We start from the raw sequence: 22,669 nt of genomic DNA, 5'->3' as shown, positions 1-22,669 counted from the left end.
GCTGGGAAGCGGGGCACAAGTCTTGAGCCTTGCAGGTTAGAACAAGGCAAGTGGTGGGCCAGATTTGGCCCACAGGCTGTATGTTTCCCACTCCTGCATTATAATGTATAGTACTTCAAGATCTCCCTCTAACAGGTAAAATAGCTGTTGGCAAATTGGTCAGTATACTGGCTGGAAGGAAAGTCTATGGTCATGCAGAACTAGATTCTAATAATGATGTAAGTGTGACGTAGTACACTTACAATACACAGAATTGTTTGGACCTTCCAAAATGGGTGACATTGATATCTGAAATAATTGAACAAGATTTGCAGAGTATGTTGCAACATCTGATCTACTCTGCACACTCTCTTCTCAGTTCACTGTGTAACAGTTCATTGCTTGTAGGAAAACACATGTATCTATTCAAGCTGACTTGGTTGTTCATGTTAAAATGCCAGAGGACAATTCATAAAGTCTCCAATAACACAGCCAGCACAGTTTGGAAGAGGAAACTGTGAATTTCTCTTTAGAATCTCGTGGCCTGTACACTAGTTGGAGACATTTGGTCTCACTACAGTGGCACATGAAATGGCCATGTGAGATGGACTTAGCTATTCATTTGGCTGTCTTGAAATTAACATTTATGACATAACTGTCAAACCAGAGCTCTTGGTTTCATACAAGGTTGTCGAATTACTGAGTAACTAAGACTATTTCCAAAACTGGCCCTATATTGTCATCTCGCTAGGTCTCAGTAAATGCATGTCTGGTCCAGATACCACTTCATGATACAACTGTTAAAAGTGTTGGTATTACTCACAACAGTTTTGGCATTGCCCAAATTAAAACTCATGCAGGATCAATCTGAAAGAATTCTCCCATGTAGGTTCTTAGAATAGGGCTTGAAAAATTTTACACCTGCTAGCCTGAGAATTAAGCCTGTTAGCTAAGGTGAAAAATACCATTGCTGCTATGACTCCAGCAGTGTGAATGGGGGAAAAAAGTGTACTGTGGATCATGTGTGTGGCTAGTGCAGTGGTCACCAACCAGTAGATCGGAATCTACTGGTAGATCTTGGAGCCTCTAACATGTGATCCTCACTAGTTTGGCCAAGAGGCTACCAAGCGAAGCACTTCAGCTGCCCCTCCTCCCCCCTCCTGCATATCTCTGGCCCTTTGCCTTGGAGCTGCCCCTCCCTGGGAGCCTCCTGCTTGTGGTGCAGAGCAGGGGAGGGAGAGGAGGGTGCTGATGTCAGGGTGCCCCTCTCCCACCCTGTATTATATCTCCACAGAACAGAGAGGGGGAGCACAACAGGGCTTGGGATGGAGGGAGTTTGCTGGTTGCTTTTGAGAGTAGTGTAGGGCTAGGGTTAGCCTGCCTTAGCCTCACTGCACCACCATCCAGAAGCCACCTGAGATAAGCAGTGTCCCGCTGGAGCCAGCTCAGTTCTCCTGCCCTGGTCATGAAGCCCCTTCTGCACCCTGAACCCCCTACTCCAGCTCAAAGCCCGTCACATTCCAAATCCCTCGGCCCAAGAGCCTGTGTCCCATCCCTCTGCCTGGTGAAAGGGAGGGAGAATGTGGGAGAGAAGATGGAGTGAGCAGTGGATGGGCTACAGAGAAGGGGCATGAAGGAGGTGGGGCAAGGGGATTTGGGTTTGAGAGAGATCCTGGATTGCACTTAAATTCAAAAAGTGATGTTGTGCTTAAAAAGGTTGGGGACCAGTGGGCTAGAGGATTGGATGTGTATGCCAATTTTGTATACACACAGAGCTATATCTATAAACAGCCCTCATGGTTCACCTTGCCCATCTTGATAAGTTGGTTTCCAATGCTAGAAAGCTTTAATCACAGAAATATATATGAATAGTGTTTAATGCTAGCCAATGATTTAGGGATACATGGATGGACATTAGGCTTGTTTGAAAAACTGTCTGAATTTCCTGGCTTTCAAACATTTTTAAAAATAACTAATGTTTTGGTAATGTTTTAAATAGTCACGGTTGTAAATATGTATCACTCTTAAACATGTTGAGTGCGTCTAGACTGGCAAGATTTTGTGCAAAAGTGGCCGCTTGAATTTGCGCAAGAGCACTGACTTTGTAATGTACAAAATTAGTGCTTCTTGCACAGATACTTTCCTGCTGCCGCTCAGGGATAAGCCCTCTTGCGCAAGAATACTTGCGCAAGAGGGCCAGTGTAGACAGGCAGTTTAATTTTTTGCGTAAGAAAGCCTGATGGCTAAAATGGCCATCGGCGCTTTCTTGTGCAAAAATGCGTCTAGATTGGCACGGATGCTTTTGCGCAAATGCATCCTTGCCAATCTAGACGCTCTTTTGCAGAAATACTTTTAACGGAAAAACTTTTCCTTTAAAAGTATTTCCGCAAACTCATGCCAGTCTAGACGTAGCCGTTTTGTTTAAGGAATACATGGTTATTGAACATCAGTTCTTGCATATATCTCATTGATCTTTTACGGTATATCTGTGGTCTTGTTCAGGAGTTCTTGCTTACCAAGACAATAATGCTGCTGCTTTTGTCTCTGTAAATGTCATTTTTGTCTCTGTAAATGTCATTCAGACAGTGCCTCGCATAAGTGAATTTTTTGACGCTGCTTGACAATACTGAAATATGATTGGGAATTACCTACTGTTTTGTTTTGTTTTTTGCCAAAGAACTCCCCAAACAGGTTACCTTTACCTCCTGTATTAATGCACTTTACCCTTTCCCTGCCATCAGTTTCATAGCTTTCTTTTGTGGATATCATTCAGTTGATTTTTATTTGTCATGTCTGACAATGGCATCTACAAGGTATATCCAGTATTGCCGTGTGGCTAGCTTACTTCACATAGTGTGCAAGGTTGCTAAATGTGTATGTTCTGGTGTTGATATATAGATCCCTACAAATCTGCAGATACCCACTTCATCCATTGGCCATTTTTGCAGATCAGATGCAGATACAAATTGTGTATCCATTTAGAGCTCTAGTTATATATAATAAATGTATGTGTGGTTTTTCCATAAAGGGGAAACATTTTGCTGCCTGTTCAGGAAATTCTCCCAGAGGGAGTTAACTGAAATATGATTGTTTCATTGATGAGGTTTAGATTTAGTGTTTGAGTGCTCTGATTTCCTGGCCTAAGAAATGGTTTAAAATTCACACAGGAATTGTGGAGAAGAATATAAGATAATTAAACAGAAAACTTCCTTAGTGTCCTCGAATCTTCTATCATGAGATCCAGAGGAAATGCCTACCTTATGCTATCACTGGAACAGCATTTGTATAAGGCTCACTTAAGTTTTTTTTCCTTCTGCTGGCTACAGTGTGTGGCAGTATGATTATGAGCTAATGCTTTGTTAATACAAAAAGTTATTTTTCACAAAATATATTCTGTGTTTTTGTTTCACAAAATATATTCTGTGTCTTTCATTGCCAGATCCTAAAGTCCTTTAAAATGTTAATTAATCTTTAAAGATGTTGTGGGATAGAGAAGTATTTTTATTCCCAGTTTACATATAGAGAGCTGAAGTAGAAAGATAAAGTGCTTGGCCAAGGCTACACAGGAAGTCTATGACAGAGGCAGGTACAGAATCTAGACCTTTTGACTATTGCTGTTTTGCTTTAGACATTAAACCATCCTTCCTCTTTGGAAGCTCTTATTTTGTTGAACACACAGGCGGAATGGTACAACAGTAAGAAGAGTGAAGGTGTGCATTCATTGTTTAGAATGGGATGGGCAATAATTTTTGACTGGGGGCCACTTCCGAAATTTTTGAAGTGGCTCTAGGTTGCCCTAAAAGGAGTGGGGCCTCAGGTGGAAGGGGCAGGGCCAGGACACTTCCCTGTTTCCCTCCTTTCCCCCCGACCCTGATTGGTCTGGGGGTGTGGGAAAGCACAAAGTCTTTGCCCCCCCTGCCCAGAGAACTGCCAGCTGGCGGAGACTTTGCATGCCTCCCGCCTGCTGCTCCCAGCTCAATCAGGGTCTGGGGACGGGGCGCACATGAAGTCTCTCGCTCCCTGCCCCTGCCATGCAAGGGAGTGCTGCGCTTAGAGTCAACCACTAGCTGAGCAGCAGTTGGCAGTTGACTTTAAGTGATGAGCCTCTGGCAGGGTGGGAGGAGACTTCACACCCTTCCCCCTCCCCCCAAGCTCTGATTGACCTGAGAGTGGAGGGGAGTACACAAAATCTCCTCCTACCCTGTCCCCCTCCTGCAGGGAGCATGCAGGGCTTAGAAGTGCCGCACCCCTCTCAGGGCGGGAGGAGACTTCACGTGCTCTCCCCTATCTCCAAGCTCTTATTGGCCTGGGGTGGGAGGAGTGCACAAAGTCTTCTCCCACCCTGCCCCGGTCCTGCAAGGAGTGTGCAGTGCTTAGAAGCACCGCACCCCTTGCAGGATGGTAGGAGACTTTGCCTCCTCCCCCTTTACCCCTAGGCCAATCAGAGCTTGGGGCAGGGGGAGCGTGTGAAGTCTACTCCACCTCAGTGAGGGGTGTGGCACTTAGAAGCACCACGCACTCCTTACAGGGTGGGAGGAGACTTCCCGTACTTCCTCCAGCTCCCATGACCTGATTGGTCTGGGGGCAGGGGGAGCGGCAGGGCCTCCATGAGCCAGATCTGGCCCGTGGAGGACCTTTTTCCCCACCCCTGGTTTAGAATCTAGATGGTCTGTTGTGGACCAGTCACTGAAATAAAGTTGTGATATGTGGAAAAAAAATGCCACATTAGGGTGACATGCACTTTGCTCCACCGAATTCTGACCTGCAATGCTTGCCTTTGCAGATGGAACATGAGGATTTTGTAATGGAAGGGCATGGCAAGACTCCACCTCCTGGTGAAGAAAACAAACAGTGAGTCTCACGTTTATTTAAAAAGGGCCTTACCATAGTAAATGGTGGGTAGCACTCTTGTTTAAACGTGCCGGAAGCATTGGTTGTTCTTGGGGTGCTCTCCCTTGGTTTCTTGAATACCCATATTTTCATAGTAGCTAGTGACTGAAAAATCAGTATGCTGAAATGTACTCAAAGAAAGAAGTGCATTGAGAAAACTCTTCTACTTGGTGGAAATCTAGAAACCTTTCTTTGGTTGTGGGAGTACAAAGCCCTCTGCTAATGATACTATAATGATGGATGTTCTAGTTATAGCAGAGACCTTTTTTTTTTTTTGCTCGAGCCAGTGCCAATATTGTGGTGATTGTCCTTTCTCACCTTATCACTTTGTAGAGGCTTGGAAGATCTTGGGACTTTGGCAGAGCCAGACCGTAGTAACTTCTAAAAAAACATACAATTCCAGTGTCACTTTGTCATTTAAAGGAGAGTGATCTCACCCTTAATACACTCCTTCAAAGTTATTTAATTGATTCTTGTCGTATGCTTTTAGTAAGCTAGCAACACAGACTGTTACCTCTGTGACTGAAGTTGTTTCTTAGATTGCCAAGATGAACTCAGGGAGCAGTTGCATAGTGGAAATGAGCCAAACTTTTCATAGGAATTGTTGCCATTTTTTCCTGTCCATATTGGTATCACAATAAATTGAAGAAGAGTTGCAAATTTTTAGTGATTGAAACAAGCAGAAATGTTTTGAAATTAAGCAGATAATGTAAAAAAGTGGAAGTTAACTTCCTAAGAGACTTAATGGTGAAACTATATATATGACTGCAGAGAATAACCTTTAGGGGTATTATTTTGGACTTATCAAAATAGAATGCTCTGCTTTTGTTGCTGCCTTTGTTTACTGTGAATAAAATTGAGAATTCTTTCACAGCTGACCTGATTTGTAGCTGCAGCTTTTCAATAGACTTATAATCTACCTTCTCAGAACCATTTTGACTGGAGAGAATATTAAAAACTGGCAGTGTGCAGTGTTCCTTACCAAATTATTTGTATTATTGTACAGTGGTATCCAGAGGCCCCAGTCAGGATCAGGGACCCATTGTGCTAGATGTGGTAAAAATACATAGTAGAATGATAGAGCTTTCCCTAAAGAACATCCTGTGCTAATTATGTTACTAATAAGATTTGTACAAGTATAAAATACAAGTTTGACACCTCAGCTAAAAAAACAAGGATAGTCACGTTGTTCAGCTGTACTATAATCACAATACTTTATTGTGGATGTTGCTTGATTTAGTCATCTGGATTTCTTTTTACCCACACACAATTTTTCTTCTGCTTCAGTGAATATACTATTAGTTACTGTATAAAAATGAATAGTCCTGTGAAATTGTTATTCATCTACAAATTTGACCGTTTCCCTGGGCTTGAACCAAAGACATTAACTGGGCTGGAACATAGAATCATAGAACACTAGAACTGGAAGGGACCGCAAGAGGCCATCAAGTCCAGTCCCCTGCCTTCATGACAGTACCAAGAACTGTCTCGATTATCCCTGACAGGTGTCTGTCTAACCTGCTCTTAAATATCTCTAGTGATGGAGATTCTACAACCTCCTTAGGCAATTTATTCCAGTGTTTAACCACCCTGACAGGCAGGAAGTCTTTCCTGATGTCTAACCTTAACCTCCCTTGGTGCAATTTAAGCCCACTGCTGCTTGTCCTATCCTCAGAGGCCAAGGAGAACAATGTTTCTCTCTCCTCTTTATAACACTCTTTTAGATACTTGAAAACCGTTATCATGTCCCCTCTGTCTTCTCCTTTCTAAACTAAACAAGCCCAGTTCTTTCAGTCTTCCCTCATAGCTCCTGTTTTCTAAACCTTTAATAATTTTTGTTGCTCTTCTCTGGGCCTTCTCCAGTTTCTCCACATCATTCTTGAAATATGATGCCTAGAACTGGACACAGTGCTCCAACTGAGACCTAATCAGCGCAGAGTAGTGGGGAAGAATGACTTCTTGTATCTTGTTCACAACACTCCTATTAATACATCCCAGAGTCATGTTTGCTTTTTTTGCAACGTTGTCACACTGTTGACTCATGTTTAACTTGTCATTCACTATGACCCCTAAATCCATTTCAGCAGTACTCCTTCATGGGCAGTCGCTTCCCATTCTATATGTGAAACTGATTGTTCCTTCCTAAGTGGAGTACTTTGCATTTGTCCTTATTAAACTTCATTCTGTTTACCTCAGACCATTCTCTAGTTTGTCTAGTTTTTTTTGAATTTTCACCCTATCCTCCAAAGCACTTGCAACCCCTCTCAGCTTAATAAGTGTACATTCTATGCCATCATCTAAATAATTGATGAAGATATTGAACAAAACCAGCCCCAAAACAGACCCTGCGGAATCCCGCTTGTATCCTTCCTGGCAGGGAGCCCACACTGGTGCTGGACAAAACAATCTGGTCTGCAGACACAGCAGGGAGCCCCCCAGAAAGACTACCTTGTTTGTCCTGCCCACACTTGCTGCTCAGAAAAGGGGCTGCTGGGCTGTTCGTGTTTCACAAACTGTGAGCCCAGATGGGAGGTGGAAATGGTGCTTTACAGCTGCTTCCACCTCCAGCACAATCCCATTGGCCAGTTTCTGGCCAATGGAAGCTGCTTGTTTCAAGACCAAGCAGTATATGAAGCACTGATCCCCAATCTTCCCTTCCCTCAGGCTCCTATTCACAGAGGAAATGGCCATGCAGCCTGTGCGAGGGGCAGGGTAGGCCCCTGAGAAATGTGCTGGGCTGGAGTCTCACTGGTAAGTCTCCCAGGTCAGAGCCTGCCTCTGGCACTCCAGCCCCCCCACTTCACATAATCCAAACCCTCTGCCCCCCTCCTGAGTCTATCATGCCCCCTCCCAGACCCTGTACTCCAATTCCCTGCCTTTGGTCACAGTCCAAACTCCTGCACCCCAATCTTGTGCCTCGGGTCACAACTGCTTCCTTCACGCAAACTTAGTGGCCTCCAACCCAAAAAAGGTTCTCTATCCCTGCCATAAATAAAAACCATGTTGAAACCTTATGTGTTGCATGTAAAATTTTACTTTATTTAAAAATGAAGCAAGGCCAACAAGCCCCCAATTAGGATCCAGCCCCCATCTGGCCACAGCGTCCTAACATTCCTGCACCCCCACACCAATCCTGAGTCCGTCATACACTAGAAGCCCCTGACCTGAGCCCCTCATATGCCTGAACCCAGACTCCTGCACCCCTGCATCTCCAGCCCCCTGCCATAACCCTCTTGCACCCCCACACACCTCAACCTTGTGCTCCGAGCCCATCATACACCTGAACCCCTGTCCTGAGACCCTCATACCCCTACATCCTGAGACTCCTGCACCCCCACATCCCCAGTTCCCTGCCATAACACTCCTTCGCCCCACATACCCGAACCTTATGTCCTCCTTTTTTGAGGAGTAACATTAGTTCGAACCAAGGGGTTTGATTCAAACTAACGCAGCCCAGAGCGCACTTCCTGGTTTGAATCAGCTGGGGATTGGAATAGCGTGCTGGTGAGATTATGCTAATGAAGCGCGGGATATTTAAATCCCCGCTTCATTAGCATTTCGGTCGGCTTCATTTGCATTCCTATCTTGAGATAGGGAGCAAGTGTAGACGTATCCCCACAGATTAAAGATCTTACTAAAAACCAGAAAGAAAATGAAGTAATCAAGCACTTTTACTGGAGCTATAGAGTTGGTATCAACTAGATACCATGCATCTGACGAAGTGGGTCTTTGCCCACGAAAGCTTATGCTCCTACACTTCAGTTAGTCTATAAGGTGCCACAGGACTCCTCGTCGTTTTATCAACTAGAGAAATTTTGTAGTGCATACTTGAAGAATGAGGACATTGAAGCCCTTCGTAGGTTGCAAGTCTCTCAAACAGGTTTGTGAGGTTCTGGGTTGGAGTGCTCACTATTCCCACTGTGCCTCTGCCTTTTGAATGTATCAACAAACCTTCGGGGTAAAAGCCCTTTCTTTTAAATATAGCATGACAGAGGTGCAGCAGTTGGGACCAGGGCAAGGGGACCTGCTCATGCCACTTCCCCTGCTGTACCTCTGGCATGCCTTCTTTCCCCTGCAGAGACAGTGCTGGGGGGAACTGGCTTTTAAGATGGCTTTCCCCAGCACCGGCTCCTGCTCCCTCCCCCCCCCTTGCTGCCTCTGGCACAGAAGGGTTGGGGGGGGCAAGAGAGGGGGGAGGGGAGAAGCAACTAGTTGAGTAATGACTCGACTGTCTGATAAGCCTAGGCTTATCAGGTAGTCAACTGTTTACTTACATCCATAATGTAGGTGACTTTTTTCTTCAGTCAGTATTAACCAGTGTCTCAGTGCAGATATTTATTTGGGTGAATAATGCTTCTGGCAATGTTTTTTTTTTTTCAATAGAGGACTCTGGAAACTAAAGTCCTGATCATGTGTATTCATTAAAGAACCTTTGTGAACTTTTTATGAAGTTTAGGTTTTTAATCCCTGAGTCTAGGACAAATTCTACTTTATATAATTACTAAATTAAAATTCTGATTGTTTTAGATAAAATGTTTTTCACTTCCTGTTTTAAACTGTTCAGTAGCTTTTCTGGGTTCTGTATAATAGCTGTTATGGTTTGTTCCAGAGGTGACTGCATTTCATTGCTTGGAGGGAAAAAAGGATATGAATGGTTCATGAGTGTTTTATGATCATTTTGAATGAAACTGTGTTTTGCTAATTTCGAACATGATCTGGTGCCCCAGCAATAGCTGCTATGTTTATAGAAGTTTAAAATATGGAAGAAAAACTGTTGATGAATTCTTTTTTCAGTCTTGCTCCACTGAATATAGCTAGAATTTCAAAGGTGTAGGATCTCTCAATTGAAGAAACCTGCTTCTGTACATATAGCCTGGGATTTTCAAAGAAGCCTGAGAGAGAGAAGTGCCCAAATCCCATTGAAATTTAGTGGGATTTGTATTTGAGTCTGAAGTGTCTTTAAAAATTCCAGATGTACTGTGCTCAAATTTGAGGTAACAGCTGTTTTTTCCCATCACTGGGCATAAAATAAGAAATAGCCTCTCAGATAAATGTCCTTGACTTTAAGTCTCCAAAGATTATCTCCAACTTCTGTAATTGCACTTGGCAGAAACTGGAAAGCCACTGTGGAGACCTGAGCGTAGATATGTTCATGCCAGCCATGGTGCTGATGTAGCAGACATTTCTCTTTTATGCTGTCTGTAACTTCTAGGTTGACTTCAGAGCCATAGTAATAGTTCAGGATCATAGTTTGAGGATCACAACGTTAGTATAAAGGAGAAATGACCACAGTCTCTTTTAGTCAACTGTGAATGGTGAAGAAGCAGTTACAAGCCACCAATTCTCCCTTGTGAATTAATGAGTAACATTTTAGGCTCAAGAGGCAATAATTAGGTACATCCCTCCAGTAGATGAAGTATAGCTTTCTATCTCTTGAGGACATGTTGCTCTGTAATTCACTGAGTAATGAAGGTTTTTTTTAATAGTCTTCCAAGCATGGAAGGGCCACTTGTCTTTTTTTCCCCTCTCTTAACTTCTTGAAGTCATGCCTCAAGAGGGAATAATTTACAGTACTGGTTGCACCTCTAATTTCCTGGTCTCTTACAGTAGAAGGTAGTTCCCCAAAGTTTCTCTTTTGTATCTCCAGGCAGAAGCTTTTTTCAGAGATTTTTCCTTCCAGTCTCTGCAGCAGTGAAGCAGGTAAGCATTGGGATGCAAGGCATAGAGAAGTTTGGTGCTAAGACCTGGCATTTTGGAGAATACAAGCCAGTTGTCACTAGCCACGTTTCTTTCCTAGTTGATGTGAAATATGGTACTGAAGGGCTAGGAAGAGCTCAAGACGGGGGACCTTCTCACTGCCACAATACCCAGTTTTTGCAAGGAAGACCTTAGTTCACAAGCTCAGTCCCTGTTGTGTTTGGTGTCTTGAACTTGAACTTCTATCAACTCCCATCATAATGATGACTCTGAAACCAAACAATAAAAAAACCCTGAAATGGTTTAGATTTCCAGTATTTGTAACCAACTGTGATTCTTCTAGGAAAGCCTAAGGCTTTTCTATGCTGATTCTTTTCTCAGATGGGTTCCTTCTAAGTGTGTGATTAAGGCCATTCCTCCACAACTTTAACGCATCTTCCGTAAGCTTTTCTCAGGGATACAAAAGACCAGTCTGATCCATATTACCAAAATGCTGATGCCAGCTTGTCATCTGAATTCTCCTTGGGTTTTTGTGTGGGTGGGGGCAGGCAGGCTAAGGCTCCAATCTACCGTTTTACTACTCTTTTCTCTGTGTTTTCCCTTGAGGTGCAGCAAAGTTGTCTAGATCCGTGTTTCTCAACCTTTTTTTATAAAGCACCCCTTTTTAATATATAAGTACCCCCAGTACCTACAGTTTTCAGACACACATTTTTTTCTACCATTGCAACACATTTGTTTAAACAACTTAATCATGGCTGGGCGGGCAATGAGATTTTTGGGTGTAAAAAGTACACAAATAATAAAGCGCTGTAAAACTTAAAACAAAAATTCAGATTTCTCCAAATTTCAGTTGTTGATATACCCCCAGACTTCTCTCATGTACCCCTAAGACTACTTGTACCACAGGTTGAGAAACACTGGTCTAGATTATACTACTACTGCCAGTGCAAACGGACCTTCTATTTTCTGTTTTGCCGCCCTTAGCGTATATGATCTGATTAACTCTGCTTTTTTATGACCCCTTTCTCAGCAATGCAGTAGAGCAGTTGAACACCTACTCTCATCCTTTATCAGTAGGCCACCCAAATGGAATCTGTAGGCAGAGGTAATCTTAAATTTCTCCCCTTTCAGTTTTCCTCCATATGTATCAGATTTTTCCCAGCTATGGAGTACCAGGCCCTTATTAATCAAGAGATTTCTTCTGAAGCTTTTTGTTATCTTACAAATCATGTTCCCATTTCCCAATTTGATCTCACCATTAATTCTACCTACATTTTGCGAATTGCAGACTCCATTACCAATTCTCAGTGGTTTCCTTTGGCCTCTTTTTTCAGTTCATACTTTTATGAAGCTGATGATAATTCTGATTTGTCAGTTTAGGGCAGAAAGGCAGTCCATCATGTTTGGGATGGGTTATGATTAAATTGCATGAGAAAGTAATGAGGATGATCCAACTATCCAACAATCAGATATGCCACCAAATGATAACTCTTCCTCTGCTCCTGATGAAGTGGTTATCCCAAATGATCCAACACCTAGTGATGACCTCAAACAATTTCAGGACTTATTCAAAAGAGTGGCTGTCAGTCAGGAGATCATCTTATCAGAGGTGCAGGAAAAATACCACAGGCTTTTAAAGAACCTGCAGCCCTCTGCAAAATCCAAAATTACTCTGCCTCTAGATGAAGCAATACTTGAGGCAGCTGATGAAGTATGGCAAACACCAGCCACAGACCCCCAACCAGTAAAAGGGCTGATAGAAAGTATTTGGTCTCATCAAAAGGCATGGACTTTCTATACTTACATCCTCAACCCAACTCTTTAGTGGTTGATGCTGCAAATCAAAGGTCCAAAAATCCTCAACACGAAGTACGTACACAGGACAAAGACCACAAATGCCTGATTGTCTTTGGGAGGAAAATTTACTCCTCAACCCTTCAGCTTGGCATAGTACAGTCCATTTTGCCAATCATGATTTTGATAATTATGCTACAGTAACAGAGCATATGCAGCATCTCGCAGATGACACGGGTCCTATCCTTAGAGCAGTCGTTAAAGAGAAAGATACTATATCCTGTACAGCTCTACAAATGGCCCTCAACGCAGCAGACACTGCAACAAGAGCTACTGCAACATCTGTAGTAATGAGACATGCATCTTGCCTTCAAGCAGCAGGAGTTCTTAAAGATCTCCAGGCCAAAGAAGAGGACCTGCCATTTGAAAAGGCCAAATGGTTTGCTGCAGGAACCGATGAGGCCTTGCAGTCTAGCAAAGATTCGCACACCACCTTATGCACATTGGGGATGTACACTCCCCCCCTACTAAAGGAAGCGCTACACACCCTACTAAAAACTCTGGAATAAAGTGTTTGGCAGACAACAATACTATCAACCTTTTGAACAAAACCGCTTCCGACCACGAAACCAATGCAGAAGAGCCCCAAACAACTGCTCTTCTACGATGCAGGTCTCTAAGCAGCATGTTTGAAAATTTGGTTAAGGGTGTGCCTGATCTCACCTCCACACCAGTACCAGGCGAGTCCAACATACTTTACCACCGCTTGTGCCCCTTTTACAATCAATGGGCAGCAATCCCCACAGATCGGTGGGTTCTAGAAATCATCAGCCGGGGATATTCTGTCCCTTTCATAGCAATCCCCCCACCCACTTCTTCCCTCTTCAGGGACCTCTCTTATGAAACATTGCTCCTCCAAGAGTTTCAACACCTTCTCAGTATAGGAGTCGTAGAACGAGCCCCAGAACAATATGAAAGGAGAGGTTTTTACTCAAACTGCTTTCTCACCAAAAAGAGAATGGGGTTGGAGGCCTATCTTAAACCTCCATCAATTAAATACATACAAGCCTATCTTAGACCTCCATCAATTAAACACTCCACAAGCAATGCTTCAAAATGGTTACTCTTGCCACGATAATTCCAGCACCAGACAGGGGGGACTGGTTTGCAGCCCTTGACCTCAAAGGCGCATATTTCCACTTCACAATATACAGTAAAACTCCATTAGTCCGGCATCTAATGGTCCGGCACTCCTGATGGTCCAGCACCATCAGGAACCTGGAAGTGTTCCGGGTAGCCGGACCATTGGAGCTGCTCTGCCCCCAGCTTCCCCGATTCAGCCGCTGCTGAAACTGACCAGCAGCTGAATCAGGGAAGCCGGGGGCAGAGCAGCTGGAGTGCTGCCGGTAAGTCCCGTAGCGCTGCCCCTCGGTGCTGCGGGACCAACCCGGCAGCACCCTAGCTGGCCCCGATTCAGCCGCCGCTTAAAAAACTCACCAGCGGCTGACTTGGGGACGTCTGGGGCAGAGCAGCTGGCATGCTGCCAGGTTGGTTCAGTATCACTGAGGAGCGATGCTACCGGACCAACCCAGCAGCACCCCAGCTGCTCTGCCTCCAGCGTCCCCAAGTCAGCCGCTGCAGAAACTGACCAGCAGCTGACTCTGGGATGCTTGGGGCAGAGCAGCTGGGGTGCTGCCGGGTTGGTCCAGTAGTGCCGCCCCTTGGCGCTGCGGGACCAACTCGGTAGCACCTCAGCTGCTCTGCCCCAGGTGTCCCCAAGAGCAAATGAGGTGCTGCCGGGTTGATCTCGCAGTGCCAAGGGGCGGCACTACCGGGCCAACCCGGCAGCACCCCAGCTGCTCTGCCGCAGGTGCTGCTGAAACTGACCAGCAGCGGCTGAATTGGGGACGCCTGGGGCAGAGCCGGACTATTGGAAGCGGGTGCTATGAGGGGTCTAGGGTGGCATCCCCCCCCACACCACCCTAGACCCCCTTATGCCGGACTATCGGAAGGGGGGCTACATCTGATAATCCGGCATCCTCTGGGTCCTAAAGGTGCCGAATTATCGGAAGTTTACTGTATCATGCATTACAGGTGTTTCCTATGCTTCACAGTAGCCTCAGACCATTTTCAGTACAGAGTCCTTCCAGTCAGACTCTCCTCTGCCCCAGAGTCTTCTCCAAGACCCTAGCGGTTGCAGCAGCACATCTCAGATGAAATGGTATCACAGTCTTCCCTTATCTGGACGATTGCCTTGTCCGAGGTCCCTCTCAACAGACCACGAGGGACATGATCCGATTCACAAAGGCCTCCCTTCAGTCAACCATCATAAATCCATTCCTCCCAACGCAATCCCTAGAGTTCATAGGGGCTCGCATAGATTCCCTAACAGCATGCGCCAGTCTCCCAAATCACGGATTTGACAATATAAGAAGTTTTGTCACGATCATAATCACCAGCCCAATCATCCCCATCTTAACTTGCCTCAAACTCATGGGGCAGCCACTATATATGTTGTCCCACATGCCAGACTGCGCTTTTGAAGTTTTCAACACTGGATTTCTTCAATTTGTACATGAGCCAGCTACAACATCCACAGGCACATTTCGCTCCCTCCAAAAGTCCTTACCTCCTTACAATTGTGGACCGAAGCACAGAACCTCTGCAAAGGGGTGCCCTTCTACCAAGATCAACTGCCTCACAGATCACTATGGACATGTCACTGGTAGGTTGGGGTGCATACTTCCAACAACAATTCACGCAAGGGGAAGTGGTCCAACGATGATCCAGATTCCACATAAATCTGCTTGAGCTTCGAGTAGTTCACAATGCATGCAAGCACTTTCTTCCACATATTTGAAACTGCTTGGTGCGTATCCTCACTGACAGTATGACTATGTTTTACATCAGCTGCCACGTTGGTGTAAATCCCATTTGCTATGTACAGAGGCGATCTGGCTTTGGAATTTGGTCTATCCGCCACAACATAACCTTCATGGCAGCATTCCTTCATGGGACAAGACTATCATAACCAATACCCTCAGCTGCAACTTTCTCACGGAACACGAATAGCAACTATATGGACAGATTACCCATGAGCTGTTTCAATGCTGGGATCTACCGCAAATAGATCTTTGTGACCAGACAAAACTCCAAATGCCCTCAATACTGTTCCAGAGCAGGCATAGGACATGGCTTCCTGGGAGATGCAATGCTCCTCCCATGGGGGAGGGAGGGGAGCTCACTTATTATATGCCTTCCCTCCTATCCCTCGGCCGCAGAGTTTTCTGGAAGGTACAGGCACATAGGGCTTGTGTAATTCTAATAGTCCCAGTGTGGCCTTGACAGACATGGTTCCCATGTCTTTATCAACTGTCTCTACTATCTCCCTGGCCACTTCCAACCCACCTGGACCTTCTCTCTCAGAACAAGGGGAAAATACTTCGTCTCTAACCGCAAACACTACACATGATGGCATGGCACCTATCTGATTCTCGAAAGCAGAGCAGCAGTTCTCCCAACAAGTGAGAAATGTCCTACTGCATAGCAGGAGACAAATAACATGCAGGGCTTACCTGTAGAAATGTCAACAGTTTACACAGTAGTGCACACAGAGGGTATGTTTACACAGCAAAGTTATTTTGAAATAACTTTACTAGCATCTACACAGCCAAACTGCTATTTTGAAATTAATTCGAAATAGTGGAGTGCTTATTTTGAATTTGGTAAACCTCATTCCATGAGGAATAACACCAAATTCGAAATAGCATAAAGCTGTGTAGACACTTATTTCAAAATAGGGGGCCTCCAGCCTTTCCAGGGTGCCCTGGTGGCCACTCCAGCCTCAACCAAGAACACTCCTCTCCCTCCCCCCTCCCTGGAGCCCTTAAAGGGGTTCACTCTGGCCACAGTGCCTGTACCAGCTCCAAGCCTGCCAGCCCAGAGCCAGCAGTCACTGCCCCTGACCCAGAGGCCCCAAAACATGAGCCAGCAAGCCACTGGCAGCCAGCCCTCCACCGCTCCCCAGGAGCAGTGTGCCAGCTCCCAGGAGCCTGCCAGGGCCCAGAGAAGGCAGGTGCCTTTCTGGTCCAGGGTGGAGATCATGGACCTTATTCAGGTTGGGGGGGATGCTCCCAATTATCCATGATCTCCGCACTAGATGGAGGAATGTGGCCATCTATGGCACGATAGCTGCCAGCCTGGCCACCAAAGGCCACATGTGCACCCAGGAGCAGGTTTGCATGAAAATCAGGTTGGTCCAGCAAGACCCCCCAACCCTGACCTTCCCCTTCCCCTTCTTCCCTTGCTTCCCTTTTCCAGCTCTCTCCTCCCAGGTTTCCCTCTCGCCTCCTTTTCCCCAGGCTCACCAGAGTTTCATTTCTCCCCTCCCCCCCAGTTTTGTTTAATGAGAGTTTGTATTCATGAAAATACATGTATTTTATTTGACATTAGGGAGGGGTACGTGGAAGGACGTGAGGGAGGAATGAGGCACAAGCCCCCAGTGGGGCAGACCAAGGAGGCTCTTAGTGCTCCTCAGGGTGGAAATTCTTCCGCAGGGCCTCCTGGATACTGACAGCCCTCCGATGGACCTCCTGGATGGCAGCTTGCAGAAAGTGCAGCCAGGCTCACAGCAACGCGTCCAAGAGAAGCACCAGAGTTCCCAGGGGTGGGTCCTGCTCCATGTGGCAGAGGGCTGTGGTGTCCCGAGTGAGGGCAACCAGAGCACACAGAGACTCAATGCTTTGCTGTCCCTCATTGAGGTCGGCAAGCAAGCAGGGAAACCTGAGAACCGGCTGTCCGGGGGAGGGTCCCTTTAAGCACAAGCCTCAGATAGCCCCAGGCAGCAGCCACACAAAGTAACTCCTGACCTGATGCCCTGCTGGACCTGGTTCCGGCTGGCCTTAAATGCGATTCAGCGTCCAATCAGTGTGGACATGCTATTTCGAAATAGCAAAACACTATTTCAAAATGCATTTTGTGTGTAGACATGTTATTTCAAAATTTATTTTGAATTAACTATTTTGAAATAAGATATTTTGAAATAATGCTGTAGTGTAGACATACCCAGAGGGAACTCCAACCATCTATGGCTCTTCTCCATCTGGAACTGAAATATATTATGCCACCTGAAGCAACAAAATGTATCCCTTTCATCACTCCAGGTACACATGGCCACCATTACGGCCTTCCACCCCTCCATTGTTGGGTCCTCCTTTGCCCACCCCATCTCTAAAAGATTTTAGAAGGGCCTACAAAACCTTCATCCACCACATACACCTATACCCCCCACGTGGGACTTAGAATTGGTCCTCCACTCATTTTGTGAACGAGTGGAGGACCACCCTTTGAATCAATGGCAACTTCATCACTTACCTTTCTTACCATGAAAATATTCTTTCTGGCAATCATGTCCGTAAGGAGGGTTAGTGAACTTGCAGCTCTCATGGCCTTTCCTCCATACATGACCTTTCACAGCATAAAGTTGTTCTACAGCCCCATCCTTCCTTCTTACCAAAAGTTGGTTTTGAATTTCATATCAATGAATTCATAGTCCTTCACACCTTCTACCCAAAACCACACTGCTCCAGGGAAGGAACTATATTATACACTTTAGATGTCAGAAGGGCCAGTGCTTTCTATCTGGATAGGACTCAGCCCTTTTGACTATCCCAGAGATTGTCGGTATCCCTAGCTGAATGTACAGGGGAAAACTACTTTCTTCCCAGTGTATGTCAAAACTGATAATATCCTGCATTTCCACCTGCTACTCGCTCCAGAATAGGTCATTATTACCAATGACTCCCAGAGCCCATTCCACTAGAACGATGGCGATGTCAACTACCTTCCTCAGGGGAGTCTCACTCCAGGAAAAATGCAAAACAGCAACATGATCATCCAGTCACATCTTCATAAAGCATTATGCGATTCCACCATGCTCCACAGCAGTAGCTACTGCAGTCCTCCCATCAGTCTGTAACAATTAACCGAAGCCCACTTTCCATCTAAATAGGCACTGCTACACAGTTACTAGCAGTGGAACACCCACGGGGACTTCACTAGAAGAAGAAAGAGAAGTTACTCATTCTGTGCAGTAATGATTGTTCTTCAAGCTGTTTGTCCCTGTGGGGGCTCCACTACCCGCCCTCCTCCTCACTACTTTTGGCACCAGTAATAGCCCATGATGGCATCCGAGAAGAAGCAGAGGGGAAGCAGGAAGCGTGCACTAACTTCAAAGGTGGGAACACCGCTCACACATGCGCAGCCCACCTGACCACTGCTCTGAAAGTCTCTGAACCATGATGCTGGGATGAGCCCAGCACCAACAGTGAAGCACCCACAGGGACAAATATATCAAAGAACAATAATTTCTGCACAGAGAGTAACTTCTCTGTCTCCCTGGCAACATCCTGGCCTTCCTGACCCTCTCCTAGGTCAGTAAGGGAGACAAGCCAGTCATTTCCTGCACCGTGCCGAGGTATGCCTCTTATCGGCACAAATCCTAGGCCATGCCATCAGGCGCCATCTCTGGCACCAGCCTCAGTGGCTGTTCCACCACCATTGGTTCTGCATCATGTGGCACTGATCAAGAAACCCAGTGTGATAGAACTGCTGGCATCAAAGAAACCTGACCCCAGCCAGAACCGTAGCACTACTTTGGCACGAGAGGCAAAGCGTTTTACTGACACCACGTTCCCCTCTCTAGGGTACCGATCAATCTCCAGATGCCCTTTGGACCACCTGCTGATGTCACAATTATCTGTTCTGTTCATTCCCACTCAGGTGCTGGACATTGGCCATTGTTAAAATACAGGATTCTGGGCTAAATGAACATTTGGTCTGACTCAGCATTGCTATTCTTATTTTCCTGTTACTCTGCTGCTTCCTTCAGAGGGCAGTAGAAGCCCAGACACTTAAACCCCTTATCACTAAGAGCCCAGTCCCCCACCCAGACATTCTCATTCCTTGCCCCCGTCCTGCCCATGGAGACAGCTGTGGCGGCATAGTTCCCAAGCTCAGACATTCATCCTCAAAAACCCAGCTCTGACCTCTCTCAAACTCAGAGACTGCAACGTTTCTCCTCCAGAGTCCAGCTGCAGAACTCCCTTATCCCTGAAGCCTGCCCTCATCCCCCCCAAAACCCAGCTGTATCCTCCCTCCCCCCCCATTCCAGCTCTCTCACTCTCTCCTCCCAGAGTCTAGGGATCCAAAGGGAGAAACAGCCAGATGCTGGGTCCGTGGCTTCTCCAGCTGGTAATAGGAGACAGATCAAAGTATAACAAGAAAAAGGCAAGATCGTTTAGGAATTTGGAGTGGACGACTGTTTATTAATAATTTAGAATAGGGTATGTTCATAGAAATTAAGTTTTATTCAAAGTAGGGATGTTAACCGGCAACTGGTCCCCAGGGAGTGCTCTCCCCCGCACCTGTGGTCTGCTGTTTGTGGAGTGCTGCTCCAGCCCTACCAGGGTCCTATGTGGGCTAATAGCTGGTAGCCTGCCAGCAGCAGCCTCTTGCTGGGCCAGCTGTCACTTCTGGCCCCACGCGGGGTTGCCACATGCAGAGCTGGAAGCAGCCGGGCTGGAGTAGCCCATGTTTAATCAGTTAATGGGTTAAACAGCGTTTAACTGGGTTAACTAATTAAATGGAATTGTACATCTCTAATTCAAAGTTGGAGAACTGTCTGTGTCTTCTTGTGTCAAATGTTACTCTCCAGTCCTCATATGCTTAGCTTGCTTCCGAGTTCTTGGAATGAAAAATAGTTGTCTAGAACTGCTGATATGTAGGGGCTCGGTTTTGAAGTAATAAAGGTGTGCCTCTTAGTGCTGCTGGCAGTATCTTGTATTTGTAAAGCCAAATGGGCCTTCCTAAAGGGTCATTTCCTCTTCGGGGAGGGGGGGAGGAGGGGAGATCAGACAGAAGCTGCTGAGGCCAAGTGCCTCAAAATCCAATATAAAAGACTGAATATTGTTGTGGGAAATAATTTCATTTCATGTTTTTACTACTTTTTTTTATCCGTGCAAGCTTAATGTTACGTTATCATGATTAGTTTTAAAGAATCCAGCGATGATTTTACTTTGTTCTGTCCCTTGATCTACTGGATAAAATCTTGTTTCTGTGTACTGAGCATGATAAATAGATGAGAAATAATGTACCTGGAAAGTATACCACAGCGGCATTACACAAGTGATGGAAAGCAATGTAGTTTGAAACAGCCTTTTAGGTGCGTAAAAAGGCTGCTTTCCCTTTAAGATTGTAGCATTCCACCCCCATTTTCCTGATTGACAAGCTGCCTAAAGTCACATGACCTGCCTCTATCTGAAGGTCACAAAAAGCTTCTTCCTTTAGAGAGGCGAAGGGGGCGGGGAGGGGGAGAAAGCGCAAGAGGGAGAGAGTGAGTTCAAGCCAAAATGGCCGACGGAGTCTCTGCTGGGTTCTGAACATTTAAAATTGAAAAAAAAAACAAACAAACATAGAAATCATTTTTGGATCTCTTTTCATTCCCATTTCTACCTTGTATGCCTCAACTCGCTGGATTTAAGCACTGCTGCACTTTATGAGGTTAGTATATTTCGGTTATTTTTTAACCTGCTGATTTTATGTGGATTTTGTTTGACCGTTTCATCAGTGGTGTTGCACGGGGATGTTTGGCATAAACATTTGCTGCATACTATTTTGAATCAGTGTGATCTTGCGTCTTAATGCACTTTGACAAGATTTTAGGATTTGAAAATCTTTGGTAGAAGTATTTTGACATTTTTTAAGGGTTTGATTGCAATTTAAATACACTTATATGTAAATTATATAATGTTTCTGTTTTCCAAACAAGCGAGAGTGCAAGGGATTATTTTAAATCCTGCTTTATTTAAACAGAGGCTGCTTATCCTCCCCACTCCCCAGTGGTTTTCTCCCCCAGCACCTGAAGCTCTTAAATCTGCTGCAAAAATTTGCATAAATATAAATGGGTTTGCATTCTTTATATTGCTAGGACCGATAAGGGGAGGGTGTGGAATGTTTTAGTAGGCTATACTTGCCACAAAGATATAAAAACTAAAATGATGCATCAGTACATTTACATATTGTGTTTGGGTCATGAGTACTGGATGGTTTGGGATTTGGAGGATTCCTGTGCTTTAAAGCCTCTTGTGCAAAATGTGTATCAGAACTCACCCTCTTGCATGTTTCACACTCCTTTCTTGTTTTTCTCTCACCCCCACCCTGCCCCCTCTTGCAACTAGATGCATTTTTATTTTGGTTGCAGTTGAGACCAAATGGTACTGCCCCATAAACATGGCATTTAGAGTTCTGACCAGTCGGTCATGCAAGCGTAGTGTCAATTTCGAAGTAGTCTTTCTTAACCCCCGAAGGAGCTCCCCATTATTGAACATCATAAGTTTGGGTCCAGAAAAATTGTACAAGACCTTTTGTAAAGTATTGAGGTACAAATGTGTATATACATTTGACATATGAGACTGTGGTTGTTGTTTTGCAGGATGTTTGTTTCACGTCCAGTAGGAAATGATCATTCACATACATACTAAGACATGCAATTAAAGACTTGTAATCTTCTAGAATCTTCAAATTTTGCATTGTTGAAAATTAAATCCTAATTGATTTTTACATCTCCCTCCAGAACCATGCAGATAAGTAAAGGGAAATAACTGTAAATCTTGCTCTCTGGGAACAGTCCCCTCCCCCTGCATTGTAAGAGTGTGATGTAATGCTCCTTGCCCTGGAGTGGATGAAATAAGACAAAGTAGTTTTTACTGTGGTCCTGTACATTGTCTCCCTTCACCCCCAATCTCCTCCTTTCTGAGAGGCCTTGTATTCTGTTTGTGTGATATTTTTGTAGACTGTTGATTACGCAGGAGGCTACTGTAGGGCTGATGAATCTAGTTAATCTAAATCCATTTTCAAACTCTATTTAAAAATATATTCTAATTATATTCAACAAGTCAGTGATGTAAACCTCCTCTAATAGGGGATCATTGGGTATGTATTTTCTGAGTCTGCATGGTCAGAACACAAACTAAATAGGCAAACCTGAATGCATTTGACAGAAAAAAGCTTCATTTTCTCTAGTTTCATTCCAGTACATTATCACAAAGACTGTTCAAAATACAAAAAGGAAAGAGCTAGAATGTCTAGGGATTTGGAGGGGTGAATTGTATAATAAGTTAGAATAGGATGTGTACGCTCATTAGGAAAATGAGCTTTACTCTAAGTTGGAAAAGGGTCTGTGTCTTGCTGCTGAAATGTTTTTTACTTGTGGGATTCATTTGGGGGGGAGGGGAGGATGATGGTGGGTGAC

The 22,669-nt window shown here is 45.0% G+C and overlaps 1 protein-coding gene across 11 annotated transcripts in view; it reads left to right on the top strand.

Moving 5' to 3' along the window:
* TNRC6B (trinucleotide repeat containing adaptor 6B) overlaps positions 1 to 22,669 on the top strand; it is a 259,188-nt gene that overhangs the window by 60,980 nt on the left and 175,539 nt on the right. For 6 of the 11 annotated variants that reach the window (XM_075912508.1, XM_075912457.1, XM_075913231.1 and 3 more), the window contains one exon: positions 4,763 to 4,830. The exons of 2 other annotated variants lie outside the window; for them this stretch is intronic. In XM_075912508.1, coding sequence (XP_075768623.1) covers positions 4,763 to 4,830 — 68 coding nt within the window. Of the gene's footprint in view, positions 1 to 4,699; positions 4,831 to 20,254; positions 20,920 to 22,669 lie in introns of those variants that run through there. 3 more of the 11 variants (XM_006123939.4, XM_006123940.4, XM_014574012.3) reach the window with 2 other exon arrangements.

Source organism: Pelodiscus sinensis, chromosome 1, assembly GCF_049634645.1.
Source record: "Pelodiscus sinensis isolate JC-2024 chromosome 1, ASM4963464v1, whole genome shotgun sequence".
Lineage (NCBI taxonomy): Eukaryota > Metazoa > Chordata > Testudines > Trionychidae > Pelodiscus > Pelodiscus sinensis.
Note: the sequence above shows the minus strand (reverse complement) of the source record. Positions and strands in the feature narration are given on the sequence as shown.